The 16962-nt window shown below is 36.1% G+C and overlaps 1 protein-coding gene across 4 annotated transcripts; it reads right to left on the minus strand.

Annotated features, from left to right (window-relative positions):
- Nucleotides 1–5039: 5039 nt before the first annotated feature.
- On the minus strand, nt 5040–16846 carry LOC125252771 (EGF-containing fibulin-like extracellular matrix protein 2). 4 transcript variants are annotated; one of them, XM_048166335.1, is made up of 12 exons: nt 16688–16846; nt 16090–16205; nt 13713–13842; nt 13443–13491; nt 11312–11524; nt 11074–11196; nt 10791–10907; nt 8528–8647; nt 7643–7762; nt 7066–7192; nt 6767–6962; nt 5040–5963 (listed from the first exon to the last, which is right to left on the minus strand). In XM_048166335.1, exons 1-12 carry the CDS (start codon nt 16832–16834, stop codon nt 5802–5804), a joined length of 1620 nt encoding a protein of 539 aa, XP_048022292.1. In that variant the 5' UTR covers nt 16835–16846; the 3' UTR covers nt 5040–5801. The 4 variants fall into 4 exon arrangements, with proteins under 4 accessions (XP_048022292.1, XP_048022291.1, XP_048022293.1 ...); XM_048166334.1 differs by having other exon boundaries at nt 13713–13995; XM_048166336.1 differs by having other exon boundaries at nt 13713–13951; nt 16090–16831.
- Between the last annotated feature and the right edge of the window lie 116 nt (nt 16847–16962).

Here is a 16962-nt window from a genome sequence, read left to right on the forward strand (position 1 = left end):
ACAAGTCTGACACCACATAACCCCGGGTAAAAAGGCAGCTTTTCCAATGTCGGCCCGGACGGTGGCAGTTGTATTTCCACTTGAGCCTTGTTTGGGCACGATAACAAACCGTTCTCGGTCTGAAATTTTTGGGTGTGATGTTGCAACTCCAGATTGGTCACTTGTTTGTTGCCTGGCTACCATTGTTTCTGAGTGTGCTATTTGAGTGGCGTAAACACAAATTAAACATAAATTAAAAGAAAAATCCTCCATTACGCATTTACCCTCAAGTTGTTCCAAACCTGTATGAGTTTCTTTGTTCTGCTGTACGCAAAAGAAGATATTTTGAAAATGTTTGTGACCAAACAGTTGTGGGGCACCACTGACTTCCATAGTATGGAGAGAAAAAAAATACTATGGAACAACTTGAGGTCAAGTAAATGATGACAGAATTTTCATTTTTGGGTGAACTATCCCTTTAAGCAAATGAGGTTTGGCCCAACGGTGGAAAAGCAGCTTAAATTACAAGTGTGAAATGTTCCTTTACCCTGGGTTAAAAGTGGTGTTTAGAACGAAGATAACCTGGGGTTAAGCACTAATAAGTGAGAATATTAGATACTTGGTTGTGCTTTGGTTCTAACATCTTTTCCATCCATCACCTCCAGAGGTTGTGTGTTTTTTCTTTCCTGGGGTTAAATAGGCCTGAGTCACAGTTTCTGTTTGTAATATTACATCCTGTACATTATTGGGCTGCCATTATCTGCATTAATACTGTCTTTTCCTCTTTTTCATGTCCAACCTGTGCAATTATGGCTATTACTGATCAAATAACAAAATCTTTTAGCCTTTGAACTATAATGGATGTAAATGGGAGGCTGTATGACAGGAACAAGGACAGAGGGGACAGACTGTTGGACAGCAACAGCATTTGACGTAGTTCAGAACATATGCTATCAATATTGATGAAAAGTTTTGCTGGATGCTGTGGACTTGGCCCCTGGGAGAGAGAGATGGAGATGCCACCCTAACCTCTGAGCTCCCACTGGACTTTTTTGTTTATTACGTGGGTGGCACGGCCATCTGCTGAAATCAGAAAGTTGGGGGATGGGATTTCTTGGAGAAAATGTGCAATGCTCATAATCTGTTCACTTGTACAGTACGTCTTTTAATTTGCATTGAACTTTGGTCATTTTCGAAGAATCGAAAGAACACTTGGATAATTATCTTGCTTTCTAGGAAAAATCTAAATTCAGCTCAGATGGTCAATCTTCTTGACTCATGTTGCTTATGCCACCACAAAACTTTTATTATCCTATAATTTGGACTCCAGTCAGGACAATAATGATAATTTTGTGGTCACCTTTGTGATCAAAACTGAATTTTGGTAAAGAAATACCCAACGTGTTTCACTTGTAGTATCCATGCCTTTGCGTCTTTTTCTACACATATTCTTTTTTCTTCTTCTTTTGTTTATGGGTTTATACTAGAAGCTGATACTTGACCATCTCTGTATCTCTGCACCCATGGCAACGGAGCTGCAGTATCTTAGTAACAAAATTTGCGCATTGCAAGAGATGCGAAATGATGGTTCTTCTCAAGCACACCAATTTGATCCCATGAAAAAGTAATTTAACCCATCCCAATGATTTGAAATAAGTGGAATTGAAAGTGAAATGGTCTTTCTATATGTTTATTGTGTATTTTGATAACTTTATACATTTTGGGAATGCAGCAAGCTTCTTCATCCACTACTTTGTGAAGAAACTCACCTTGTCATTGCTATCACACTTTTAGAGCATACTAAATCACTTGGAAGGTCACGTTGCCTGATTATTTCTGGTTTGAAGACACTTTTTTTACCTTGTCATCTTGAAAATTGAAGACCTGATATGTGTGGGATGGAAATGTTCAAATTACAAAAAAAAAAAAAAAAAAAAAAAAAAAAGGAGAAAGGTAATAATTCAAATTTCACGACAAGTAATCTGTTGTTTCATTCATTCATGGCTATCAGAGAACAATATGTTTTAATGGCCTGATTGTGACGTGTGTTTGAGGGGGTGGACAGGAAAATTACTCTCCTTATAACCCAGTGTAACATTACCCTTGTAAGCCACAAAAATAGCTCCAAAATGGGGGCCCATTTTCCTCTGCGTGTGAAAATAACTAACCTTGTATATTTTTAGACAAAATTCAGTTATTTATAGACACGCATATGAACGTTTGTTTACTTTTAAGCAGATGTAACATATATTAATTCAGTTGAAAGCAATCACAGATTAAAAGGGCTTGTACTAGGTTAATATCCTCCTGTTGCTGGTACCTTCAAAGAGACAATTTGATGAAAAAAAACAGAGAATATATAATATTACAGCATCATCTCATGTGATTGTCAGTGTGCTCAGCTACTCCTATCACACCTACATCCATCTGCTGCACAACCCACAAGCCCTCTGTGCCAAAACTGACCATCAATGAGCTCATCATTTCCCTGCTGGAACTACACTAGGCTAATTCACACTTGTCATTTGACAATACACTACATGCCGTTATAATTAACACACAAATCCTTTCGCACATAGCAGTAATAAATCAGACGCTGACTCAAATAGAACTTCCTACTCGTTTTGCCATTGTTCCAAAACAAGTGTGAGATGACCAGTCCATTGATGAAATTATGTTAATGAGTGGCCTGCAAAAACACAACTAATTTTAGCCATTCTGTTGCTTTTTATCCATTAACCTATTCAGCTTTTCTGCCTTACTTTTTGTCTGTGATGTACAGAAAATTCGGATATATAGAATATATATAGATATTAGGTACAGTACTTTTAAAGTACAGTAGACTTAAAATAACCTATAAATGTGAGATTTATTTTAGGCTACAGGGTTTGTGAACTTTGACCCTTAAAACGTGACTGTAATAATGGTTCTTTCAGCTAATAGCAAAAAGGTAAAATTCACCATGTGTTCACCAGTGTTACACTGTCACCATGTGGAGACACCTGAGTAATACATTTCATTTACTTACCTTCAGCACTCACAATCAAGAGAAACTTTATCGAATTATTAGTATGTACACAAAATGGGATATTTTCAGTCTACAGACAAGTAAGAAAAAGATCACAGCTATGAAGATATGAAGGGAGGATTAAGAAATATATATTTTTAATGTACAGTGCACAGCATAAATGAGTACACCCCCTCTGAAACTTATGAAAGTCAGCAATTACTCAATTACTTAGAAGACATGTTAGAGATATAATGTTCCAGCAAGTCTGCTTAATCAATTACCAAAGAAGCATGTCAAAATTATTCAGGAAAATAAGATTTTCTTATCAAGGTGATAAAATGTTGTGTATTAAAAATGAGTACACCCTCCTAAAAGTTACTAAATAAAATGAAATAAAAAATTTCTGGTGTAAGTTTAAGGCAATGTTTGATCAACAGGTAAGTATGTTGAACCAAAACATTTAAAGAGAAGTAATGTCTTGACAATTAAAAGTGTTATATATCGCACTGAATCATTCTCAGACTTAAAGGTGCCCTAGAATCAAAAATTGAATTTACCTTGGCATAGTTGAATAACAAGAGTTCAGTACATGGAAATGACATACAGTGAGTCTCAAACTCCGTTGTTTCCTCCTTCTTGTGTAAATCTCATTTGTTTAAAAGACCTCCGAAAAACAGGCGAATCTCAACATAACACCAACTGTTACGTAACAGTCGGGATCATTAATATGTACGCCCCCAATATTTACATATGCCAGCCTGAATCGGTGCATAGTTAATTATGCCCCAAAATAGGCAGTTAAAAATGAATTTTAAAAAAATCTATGGGGTATTTTGAGCTGAAACTTCACAGACACATTCAGGGAACACCTTAGACTTATATTACATCTTGTAAAAACTGGTTCTAGGGCACCTTTAATGCTGACAATGGAAGCACTTGGGAGAGAACTGTCAGGAGACTTATTTCTTAGCACAAAAGAAGACAGTGGTACAAGAGGATTACCAAATCATTGTTTTAAGTGTGAAAATATAGCAAAAATAACACAGAAATTCAAAAACAATGGACTTGTGACAAGGCCGCTGAAATAATCAGGCCTTCATTTTAAGCTTTCATTTAGTGATGAGGGATTTTTTTGCTAGACAAAGAGCAGGAGTAATACCAAGTGAGTGTCTCAGAGCCAGCAAAAGCTATGATAAGAATGACTGTTTATCCCACAGAGTAAGATGCAGCCTGCAGAAATGACATGCATGGTTTTTGTTCTCACTGGAACTACCTGCTGTAGTCAAAGCACAAGTCAGTTAGCCATTTCCAAAGCCCATATTTACAAAAATATAGATTCTGGGAATCAATACTCTGGTCTCCAAAATGTTATGGTGTTGCTAGAGGAGGAGTACAGTGAGAAGTGCCTGGTTCCCACAGTAAAGTTCAGTGGTAGTAAAGCTCTTATATAGGGATGTATGAGTGCTGAAGGTGTGAGGGAGTTGTGCTTTATCAATGCTGTCATGAATTCCCACACCACTGTGTAATTTAATACACAAACTTGAAACAGAAGATGTTACCCTTTCCTCATTCACTGCATTGTTGGCATGTTTTCAACATGACAATGAGGATATGCATTCTCCCAAGGTGAAAAACCTTCTGTGGACATGTATTGCTCTCAATCTTAACACTCTTGAGCACCTGTGGGGGATTCTGTAGAGACGAGTTGAGCAACACTCTCCATTAAAGATCAGGGCATTAAGGAGCTCATCATCCAGGAGTTAAACAGGACAAATGTGACAATTTGTCATGAACTTGTACACTCTGTGCCAAGAAGGGTCAGAACAGTATATTCAAAATTATGGAGGGCATACTAAGTACTAGAATATTATACATTTGTTGAATTAAATCTAGGGTGTCCTCATTTCTGCAATCCTTAATTTAAATAAAATTGGCTAAATTTATTAATTTTATGGCTATTAATGACATATATTTCTCAGTTTTTATTATGTATATGTTTAATACATTTTAGTTTAGTCATCTTTCCATGAATTGTATTAGTGATCATAAAGAAAATTCATCTTTTGTATTTGTTCAGAGGGGGTGTACTGATTTATGCTGTGCACTGTATTTACTTTTTACTTTAACAATGTAATCATGCAAAAAATATAAAACAAAAAATAAAAAAATGAGTTTTGTATCATTAAGGAGTCTAACTGAGGAAACACAAGCAGAAGTGAATTCAGTAAGCATTAGAAAAACTGCAAAAATATACTTAAGAAAGGTTTCACAAATTATTTACATAGAAATGTGTTCTCCTCATGTTTCATTCAAGGTGCATAGAGACCTGATTGCCTTTAGTTTGTGTTTTTTGAGATAATACAGTATTACACTAGATCAATGTAATGACAAATGTTCTTTGTAATGTGTGTTATATGTAGGTTAGATATAATTATACTGTAAATATCCATTGTGGGACTTTGTTAGCAAAACTGATACTAATAAGAAATGATATCTCAATGTATCTTTTTGAAATATCTGGAGCTGATATGTGTTTGTGTTTGTGTGTGTGCTTGTATGCTGCATGTATGTGTGAGAATGAGTCTATGGTGACAAAGTGAGAGGAATGAATGTTCAGATACTTTAGCACTTCCCAGAATAGGCCTGTAGTCACAGGCCAAAGTCAGCCACAAAAAAAGACTATTTCACATTAGCTAGTGAGTTCTGGAATTGTGTTCCCAATTTTTAACACATGAAAGTAGAAATAGACTGAATTAAAAATTCTTCTGTCATTCAGTGTTTTTCCTATGTTTATCCCTCCATTTCTCTCTCCTCAGAAAGCATGAGGCCCAACATAAACGGAGAGACGAAGAACAGAGCTGGTCTGGTAGTTCATGAGAGGATTGACAGACACCATCTCCAAATCGAGGACATACTCCTTCGGTCCAGTTACTGCTCGGGCCAAAACCAACATGGCACTGATGTTGTTGATTTGCTGGAAATGAGAGATGACAAAAAAGAAAAGTCTGAGACCACACTGAAAAGTTTAATTATGAAATAAACTGAAAGTTTTAGAAATGTTAAAGCCTAAAACAAAGAAAAGTGATGAAATAATAAGACAACATATTTAAGATTCTGCACTATTTTAAGTCACTAATCAATTTAAACAAATATGTGACAATAATCGTGTATTAATAATATAATTAATAATATAATAAAATCTTATAATAATAATAAAAATAGTAATAATAATAATAATGAAAATATTACTGGGTCCAATGTTTTGAATGTTATATTATATTATATTATATTATATTATATTATATATGAGCTTTCTATTTATCAAAGAATGAAAATAATAATAATAATATTGATAATACACTAAATTGTGTACACGATTTCCACAAAAAAATTAAGCAGCACAACTGTTTTCAATATTTATAATAATAAGAAATGTTTCTTGAGCATCAAATCAGCATATCACAATGATTTCTGAAGGATCATGTGACACTAAAGACTGTAGTAATGATGCTGAAAATTCAGCTTTGATCACAGGAATAAATTACATTTTAAAATATATTGAAATACAAATTAGTTATTTAAAATTGTAATAATATTTCATAATATTACTGATTTTATGGTATTTTTTATCAAAAAAATGTTGGCAACCCCACTACCATGAACGGTAGTGTAATATAACAAAAAGAATGCAAATTAGAGCTATTTTTACCAGTCTGTACTAACTCACACTTTATGTTACTTAACGATGTCTAAAAGGGCATTGCGTCTCTGACTAACCCGTATGTAGAATTCTCCATTTTCGTCTCCAGAACGAATGCGGAAGGAGTTGTTGGCTCCAGGATAGATGCTGGTAGCCTGGATCTGGAAGATGTCTGAGGGAACGGAGCGTTCAGAGGTGATGCTCATGTATCGATGCACAATGGAGAAAGGCATGTCACGACACTCTGGCTTCACCACTGGACATATACAACGACTGGACAGAAAGAAAGTGACAAAAAATGAAAAGGAAAAATCGGAAAGGGTGCTCAATATGACTCTTGATTCAATTATAGGTTGTCTTTAAAAAAATGGCTCACTTCTCTGAGACCTGGATGTAGGGGTCCTGGCAGCGGTTGTAGTCCACGCACTGATGCCCACCATGGATGTTCACACAGACCTGTCTCTCCCCACACAGATGAGTGCCTGTCTCACACTCATTCACATCTACACACAGAATTATTATGACAAACTGAAACCAAGGAGGATGTACGTGAACACTGTTTCTAAACTCCCTGAAACGCCTTGTTTGTAGTCTTGAGTTTTCTTCCGTGTACACGTAACAATAAATAAATGGTTGAGTTGCGTTGGTAGTGTGTTGAAACCCGTCGTTAAGGTAGGGGGCGTGACATTTCTCAAATGTGCTCAAAGCGATTGACCAATCACAACACACTGGTCCAGCTGACCAATCAGAGCACATTGTGCTTTTCAGAAGGAGGGGCTTCATAGAAACAGAGCGTTACTGACAGACTTGAAAGAGAGGTGCTGCAACAATGTAAAATATGTGGAACCATTTTGACCATTCAAACATGAAACCTTATTCTAGTAGACCCCAAAAACAAAATCAAGAGTTTTTAAAAGCATAATATGGCTGCTTTAAATATGGGTAACATTTACCCTGGCAGAGTCGTGTTCCAAGTAGCTCGTAACCGTCTGGACAAACACAGGAAAAAGCTCCAGGCTCATTCACACACTGAAACTGGCAAAGGAAACTGGAATAGCTGCACTCATCAATATCTGGGAGCAGAGAAAGAAAACCAGTCATATTCAGTCCATCATCAATTGGTCAAAAAATATTGATCTAATAGAGTTGTGCCGGTACTATTACATCACTTTGTAGGCCAAAACGTGGAAATGAGTTTTAGCACTGGGTTTAGTAACTGGGTTTTTTGGCTGAAATAAGGTCTGTGGTGAACACAAGCTCAAGACACTTTCACGTTTTATTCTACTATATAAAATACATCAGTATTACCCCACTCGTGATTTTTTTAAAGCTGTTATGTGTCTTGAAAAAAGGCTGTTGCTAACAAGTGGCCAAATGGGACTACACAGGCAGTTGGAGACATTAAACGTCATTATGCCAAACAGGTTAACTCACGCTGCTTTTACAACCTCATTATGCTCATAATTGTGCTCTTATAAACTAGCCTAACTAAAACGTTCTGGGAAAATGTTTTTAAATAAAAACTGAAAGAGATTTAGGAAGCTTAGTGATGTGGTGTAGTTCGTTTATAGCCTACCTTTAGCTTTTTACTTCTAGCGACTGCATTTAGGCTTCAAAATTCATAAAAGTTATGTTCATCTGTGAAAATTATCTTAATGGACAAAACATGTTTGGTATCATTAACCTTCTTTGATCACAGAGCTTGTTTTTTGTGATAATCCAAAAGCCTATGGAAAAATCCTATTGGGTTTTTATCAAGGGAACCATTGTGATGCTAACTGTCGGTTAGCCTACAAAGTGACATCATACCTGCACCACTCTATGTCATGTGCACTAACCATTGCATGAGTATCCATCAGGTCCCAGGTCATAGCCCTGATCACAGCGACACAGGAATGTACCATAACTGTTGTAACACCTTTGCTGACAAGGTGCTCCCATCTCACACTCATTTACATCTGACAACAAATAACATGATAGATTTTAGAAGCTTACATACTCAATAACATTTCTGAATAGAAAGCATTAGTTTGCAGGTAGGTTTCTTCAAGCGTCTTAGAGACATTGCCACAGATCTTCTGGATATTTCCTACTGACACACTACAGCAAAAGATAAATAACTGGCATTAAAACCATTTTTTTGTGTGTAAAAATACTAATGTGCCTAAGACTTTTGCACAATACTGTTATATTGCCATGACTTATTGATCATATATTATATATATATATATATATATATATATATATGTGTGACCCGCTCTGGCGAAATGAGTCGGAAGTCGCAACGTTCTATTTTAAGATATGGGCCGATAATGTGGAAAAACAATGAAAAAATTTGATTTTTTTAAGCTAATTTCAAAGAACAGACTTTCAAAAATAATCTCCCAAAGTTTCGTAGTCCAGATAATTGAGTAAAGGTATTTAAATGGCTATTAAATTTGACATGGTTTTACTAAATTCGCTGGAAATGAACTTCTCAACTCCTCTCATCACTTATGAGCTTTTCCCGGTATCCCCTGAAACGTCATTATCTCTGCTCTCCAAATATGGTGTTACACGTTGTATAGAACCAATCAAAAAGCTTAGAAATGTAAACACACTGACATAAACGTTGATTATTATCAATCGGAAGCCCCGTTTTGACTGATAGGTATGCGATTGGTCCAGCCATCCTCCTGTCAGACTAGCGCGTGCTCTGTGTAAACAAGCTAGTAGATCTCCTCAGAAAGATTCATGTTCAGTACTGTATAGTGTATAGTGCAGTGTAGTATACTGTGTGTAAGTTAGTTCTGTTTATTAATAATATTTGAGAAATGTCGCTGTCAAAAGAGAAAAAAGTGGCCAAAGCTTTAAACTCACTGGAGGCTGCTAACCTAAGATCTGCTGCTCTCACTCTCTCTCTCTCTCTCTCACTCACACACACACACACACACACACACGCACACACACACACGCGCACACACACACACACACACACACACACACACACACACACACACACACACACACACACACACACACACACACCTACACACACACACACACACACACACACACACACACACACACACACACACACACACACCCTCTCAAGCAAAAATGTAGCACCTCTGTTCAATCTTTCTGATTTTAGTAAATCTTTGTAAAAGTGCCTTATAAAATATTAATTCAAATAAATACTTTAAAATAATTTGAGCTTCAGCCTGGTTTAATAGCATTTATATATATAAAAATGTCTTTGGTCAAATTAAGCTGTAAAATAAATAGTTTATCCCTTTAAATGCAATGGATTTTGAAAGATATCAACAAAAAAACTTTAAAAGCGATTTTCTCAGGTTTTCAATTGGAAAAAGAGGGCAGACGACCATAATTCAAATGGGTATATATTTAAAACCATTCAAGGTATGACTTTGACTAGGATTGATACCAAAATCTCAATTTTGAAATTTGGGTCACTGTGACTCATTTTGCTGGATCAGGTCACATATATAAATAGCTATATATATATATATATATATATATATATATATATATATATATATATATATATATATATATATATATATATATATATATATATATATATATATATACACATACACACACTGCCCTCCAAAAGTTTGGAAACACCCCTGGCAAAGTGTGGTTTTGGATGATATCAGCATAAATCCTTATCATTTTTTTGGTGCAAATACATTACAGTAACTTGACATTATCATTGAAGACCAGCAATAATAAATTTCATTTTGATTACATAATAATGGCAATATATACATGTCAAAGTCAGACATACCCCTTTGCCAGCTGTGATGCCTGGTTACTGGTTTAAACTTGGCCCAGGTTTGTAAAAGATTTTTGGGTTCAAATGAACCAATTAGAACCCAGTTTAGGTCAGATAGCTGCTAATGGTGGATATTTTGATGAATCGAATTTTTTTTCTATGTATAAAACTGTTTCTGTAATAAAATATGTTTTCATTGTTTGTGTTGTCCCTTATCAGTGCAAAATTAAAAAGGATTCATGCCAATATTGTCCAAAACCCCACTTTTCTAGGGCGTTTCCAAACTTTAGGAGGGCAGTGTATCCAGTTTAAGGACTTACCAACACATGATCGGTTGTTTGCTGCCAGCTGAAATCCAGGCTCACATTCACAAGAGAAAGATCCTGGCACGTTTACGCAGCGATGCTGACAGTACCTGTATCTGCACTCGTCGATATCTAACAGAAGAGATGAAACGACACTCTTGACTGTAGAATAGAAGCCTAATCCTATACAAATTATATTAATTTTAAATTTGTTTCAGTTTCACTCTGTGAAAATGGCCATTAAAGATACATCCATATTGTAAAAACAGATGTTAAGACATATAATTTCTTCTCTTACCAACACACTCAATGCCAATCTTGCTGTAGCCATCAGGGCACTCACAGGTGTAGGTGCCCACAGTGTTGATGCACTGCTGGCTGGGCTGGCAGTCATGCATGTCTAATTCACACTCATCAATGTCTGTCCAATACACACACACAAACCTCTGAATGAAGAAGAACTTCAATACACCACACTGATACACATATTCAATATAAAACCATATGAATAGGATATCTGCCCTTAAATAACTCACCCACACAGGTATCTCCTTGGGCCCTGTAGCCTACGGGACAGGGGTTAAAGGCCTCGCTTGTCTCCACAGGCACACTGGGCTCTGATTGGCTGGAGGGCTCAGGTGCGGTGACCACATAGGCGGAGCGAGGAAGGCACAGGTAACCACCATAGTGATTAAAGCATTTCATCTCTCCCCGACATGCCCCCTGAATAGTATCACACTCGTTTATGTCTAAATAAAATAGAGAACAGGTGTTTCAACAGGTGACAAGTCATTTGAATGTTCTTTTTTTATTATTATATATTTATTGAATGTTAGACATGCAAAACAAATGTATATACAGCTATACAGCAGTTAATTTTTTCTTTCAGTTACCTTTAACTCTTTAGCAACTGAAATCATACAGTATATCAAGTTTTTTTGTTTGTTTGTTTCTTAAATGGTTAGTTCACCCAAATATGAAAATTGTGTCATCACTTACTTGTTCCAAACCTAAACTAATTTCTTTTGTGGAACATAAAACAATTTTTTTTTTTTTTTTTTTTTTTTAATCCATTCATTGGAAGCCAATGGTGACCAAAACTATTTGGTTACCAACATTCTTTAAAATATCTTCTGTGTTCCGCAGTAAATGATGCCAGAATTTTAGTTTTTGGGTGAAATGTCATATCCCTTTCAGAGAGTCAAACATAAGACAACCATAAAGACCTTAGAATTGTCTTTGTTTATATGAAATTTACCAAATAAAATCATAAAACCGTTTAGCACAATATTTTGGTAATTTGTATCATTATCTCTCCCTTGGAAAATCTCTGATTTGTATGACTATGCAAAAAAACTAACCAATCAGAAGATATTTGATGAGACGTGAAGTGGGATTTAGACCAATCAGATTTCACAATGGGCGGGGCTACCATGATATAGCAAACAACCAAATGACAATGTTTTTTTTTTTTTAACTTGTCATAGATATATACTTGTTTCTTTTCTTGAGTCAACCCTATTATGGTCTATCCTAACATGGTTAGGTTTTATCTGGCATATTAAAGGGTTAGTTCACACAAAAATTAAATGTCTGTCATTAATTACTCACCCTCATGCCGTTCCACACCCGTAAGACCTTCGTTAATCTTCAGAACACAAATTAAGATATTTTTGTTAAAATCCGATGGCTCCATGAGGCCTGCATAGGGAGCAATGACATTTCCTCTCTCAAGATCCATAAAGATACTAAAAACATATTTAAATCAGTTCATGTGAGTACAGTGGTTCAATATTAATATTATAAAGTGACGAGAATATTTTGGTACGATAAAAAAAACGAAATAATGAATTATTTAGTGATGGCTGATTTCAAAACACTGCTTCATGAAGATTCAGAGCATAATGAATCAGCGTATCGAATCAGTGGTTTGGAGCGCCAAAGTCACGTGATTTCAGCAGTTTTGCGGTTTGACGCACGATCCGAATCATGATTCGATACACTAATTCATAACACTCCGAAGCGTCCTGAAGCAGTGTTTTGAAATCGGCCATCACTATATAAGTCATATTTTGTTTTTTTTGGCGCACCACTGTACTCACATGAACCGATTTAAATATGTTTTTAGTACCTTTATGGATCTTGAGGGAGGAAATGTCATTGCTGGCTATGGAGGCCTCTTTGAGCCATCGAATTTCAACAAAAATATCTTAATTTGTGTTCCGAAGATTAACGAAGGTCGGGTGTGGAACATGAGGGTGAGTAATAAATGACATTATTTTCATTTTTGGGTGAACTAACCCTTTAAAGGTAGGATAGAAGGTAGGTTAACATTTAAAAAAAACTTACATAATTTAGCTGTGCATTTTTATGAAGCAGGGTTTTGGACCAATGTGATTTTGAACCCTGAGCCACCCTGCTCAGTTTTACATCTGAGTACAGCCATAGTCTTTGGTACAGCTTCTTTTTATCGCGTCGCGTCTGTTCAGGATATTTTAACATTCAAAGACGTATGTATTTTAATATTCAAAGACGCAGCCAGACACAGGGATAGGACAGACGGATTGTGCATGTGACATTTATCCAACAAGAGAATTAGAAGAGAAATGCATCACTTTCTCATCATCTCTCTCTCTCTCTTTCTCTGGCACATGACCTTCCACCCACCTCGACAGAGTTGAGTCTGCACGTCCCACTCATAGCCATCTGTACACTCCTGGCAGAGAAAACACACTTTATGTGTTATCTTTAATCATTAGCAGTCTCACTCAAACACTTTTACTGACAGGAACATGACTTCTAATGCAAACCGATGTCTGATAGCATACAATACCACACTATATATGGGGAGTTATGTAGGAAGGCAGACAAAAATTTACATGTTTAATCATGAAGAGGATGGTAAAAGGAACATGGAGAAATTGTCAGATTACTTACTGTGTAAGAGTCACGTTCAGCAGGAGACTGACAGATTGTAGCAGGAAGAACAAGCAGACCCACACAAAGTAGCACATATGTGGCTTTCATAGTTACAGGGTACAGGACACTCTCACTGCCACACACACAGCTGGATGGATGAACAAATGTAAAGATGTCGTTAAGCCACGCTCTCACTCCAAAGAAACCAAATAAGAGAGATAACAGACGTGCAAGGAGGTCAGTTCCCGTCGTCTCCCCTGGGAATGTAAGAAGGGGGTAGACAGACAGGTGGGGGTGACACCTTGTAAAAAAAAACAACAATAAAGGTAATTGCAAATAAACGTGTTAACAGGAATAGTACAAACATACACATTTGGAAGCAGTGAAAGTGCCTTGTTGAAAAGGCCAGCATTGCTGATCACCTCCATATGTTTTGGTTTGGATACTGGTGTGCTGGTGTCACCATTAGGATTGTTAACTAGCTTAACAATGCACAATTGGAGTACAATACAGTTTTTTGTGCAATTTATTAATCTTGGTTATTTTATTTTAGCTAGCCAAGGTAACATTGCTCATTTTCATTTATTTTAACACTGTAAAAAAATATTTTCATGATTTGTTTTAACACTTTTTCATTTGTCAAATCAACTTAGATAATTAATGTAGTTCAGATAACTTAATATTTTGAGTTTCTGTTGCCTTCATTGTATTAACTCAAATATTTAATTTCAATGAACTTAAAATTTTAAGGCAACAAGGTAACTTACTTTTAAGTTTAACCAACAATTTGTTTTTACAGTGAACTTTATGTACTAAAATAACTCAAACTGAAATAATAATAAATAAGCAACACTACTCTATATAGACATTAAACACAACAAAATTACTAAAACTTTAAAATTAAAATGAAAACAAAATATAAAAATTATAATTGTATCTTTATGATATTAAAATAACACTGATCTAGGTTAACGTTAATGCTTTATTCCTGCTTGCATAATGCATTTCATGCATTCATAATGCATTAATATTTTTCATTTATATGTGAAATATTAAAATGTATTAGCATATGTAGAATAAATATTATCTAGATTAATAAATGTTGTAAGAGTACTGTTTGTTGTTAGTTCATGATACCTAATAATGCATTAACAAATATTAACCAAATACACCTTATAGCAAGTGTTTACACTGTCCAGCAGCTACAACAATATAAACTTGCCTGAACCAGCATGAAAAAATTCATAGAAATTATCTTTTTATCTGAGTGAGATTAGGTTACATTATTATGACTATAAATCTTGATCAAATACTACTCCATGGCATGTATAATACTGTAAGTTATAAATGCGAGTTTGTGATCTTGCTAGCTAGGCAGTTTTTGGAATCAAGACAAGTTGGTGCATATAATCAGATATTGCATGACAGACTTTCCATTCCTCACATTCAGTGATCTGGAGATAGCTTTTTACGCCTTTATCTCATCCTGACTACTGTACACAAAAAGAATAGTAATATTAACTGGGTTTAATCAAGTCAAAAATAATATTTATTCGCAGAACCAACCTGAACACATTCATTTATGCCAGCAAAACTAATAAAGGGTTTAGAAATAGCTCTTTGAGGGAATAAATGCATGCTATCATTTTTTATAGCACTCTTAACATGGGACTTTATATTGTCCAAAAAATGCTGCTGCTAGGACAGTATCTTGGCCTCTCTAAACTTGTTACACTACAGTAAAGAATTTATAATGAGGCTTTATTTGTTTTTATACAGTAGCTGTAAATGCATTATTTACAGCATTATTCCTCTAGGACTATCAAATCATCTGACAAACTACTTCTGCCTACACTCAAGTTTCATGATTAAAGATTATCTTTTCCTTTATAAATGTATTATACCATCTTAATTGCTCTTGTACAACACTTGTTTTACTTGACTTTCCATTGATTTCTAGGGACTTGCTTTACTGTTTGTTCTGGAACAGTCGAGTTGGCCTGCCTAAGAGGCAGAAACATGGCCAGTGTCTGAACTCTGCAGGATATGACTACATAGGCAATTCCATGCACTCAGATCCGTGCAAAAACAAACCATTAGCCTTGTCTGTAATTCTCAACTATAACCATTTCAATTCAAACTAAAGATTTCTTTCGCATCTGGCAAACCATTTACTAATTTCCTGTCACTCGTTACATTATTAAACATTTCAACGTAGTAGAAGTTGCAAGGAAACAATGAGCTGGAATGATAAGTGCATTTTCTCATGAATGCTTCATCAAATGCCTTTCTCTCCATGTATGCTTGAATAATCTCACTTAGATTACTTACTTCTATGCTCAACCTTAAACATTGCAAATGCACATGAGTCAAATAGATATGGTTTGAAACTCACTTTACTTGATCTGTCCAGCAGAAGTCGTGTTGCTCTTCTATGTCTGTGCCTATGGAGTCTCTCCCCCAGCATTTAGTGACGGTTTTTGACCACAGACAGGACCCGGGCCGTGATAGCTGTGTATTACGAATGTGAGGAAAGGTGCAATGCTATTGAAAGAATCTTAGGACGGCCCACTTCTTCCCCTCCACCCACTCCAGTAAAGCCCCTGCATCTCTGCCACCCTTCACCCTCCTGCCTCGTTTTTCCTCCAGCCCCCTCCTGGTTTCCAGACCAAATCCCAAATCTAGTTTTGTCCGCTGGCAAAACAATCCACCTGGTTTTTATGAGGCAAATCCTGTGCAATTCATAGGCCTTAATTACTTCCCATTTTTAATACACTTTGCCTTGTTAACTTTCATTCTGATCAAGCTCGCTTGTGTCTGACACTGCTGGATATTTACTGGGGGATGTCAAAAAGGAATGCAGACACAAATTAACAGGGCAAAAAAAGGAGGCGAGGTCTCCTGATTTGACTGTAACACACTACTCGGTGCCAGGAACATCATGCATCTTCATTAAGACAATGGCTTTGATGGAAACAACAGAGATAGCCTACTTTCAGAAACAGCAGGAGTGCCAGGGAAAGTTCCCATGAGGACTTTTCTGCAGAAATCCAGAGGAAATTTCCATGACCATTTGTAGGGGGTGACAGCTGTCCCAGCTCTGGCCTTTTATAAGGTAGTAAAAGTGTCTCCACATCCATCCACTCCAGAGCTGACCAACCCCCTGCTGATGACCCACAAACAGATAGCTACTATTACCCAAATAAGTAACAGGACTATATCCTAATGACCACTTTTAAAACCAGCAAGTCAGGCGGATTTTTGGACA

This window comes from Megalobrama amblycephala, linkage group LG18, assembly GCF_018812025.1.
Source record: "Megalobrama amblycephala isolate DHTTF-2021 linkage group LG18, ASM1881202v1, whole genome shotgun sequence".
Taxonomy (NCBI): domain Eukaryota; kingdom Metazoa; phylum Chordata; class Actinopteri; order Cypriniformes; family Xenocyprididae; genus Megalobrama; species Megalobrama amblycephala.

Excerpts from the sequence above, each read along its gene's own strand:
- LOC125252771 (XM_048166334.1), bottom strand. The coding sequence starts at position 16,834 with ATGGATGTGGAGACACTTTTACTACCTTATAAAAGGCCAGAGCTGGGA. Across the intron at positions 13,996-16,089 it reads TGCTGGACAGATCAAGTAAA|GTGTCACCCCCACCTGTCTG; the intron begins GTGAGTTTCAAA and ends TTTTTTTACAAG. Across the intron at positions 11,525-13,442 it reads GCAGACTCAACTCTGTCGAG|ACATAAACGAGTGTGATACT; the intron begins GTGGGTGGAAGG and ends TATTTTATTTAG.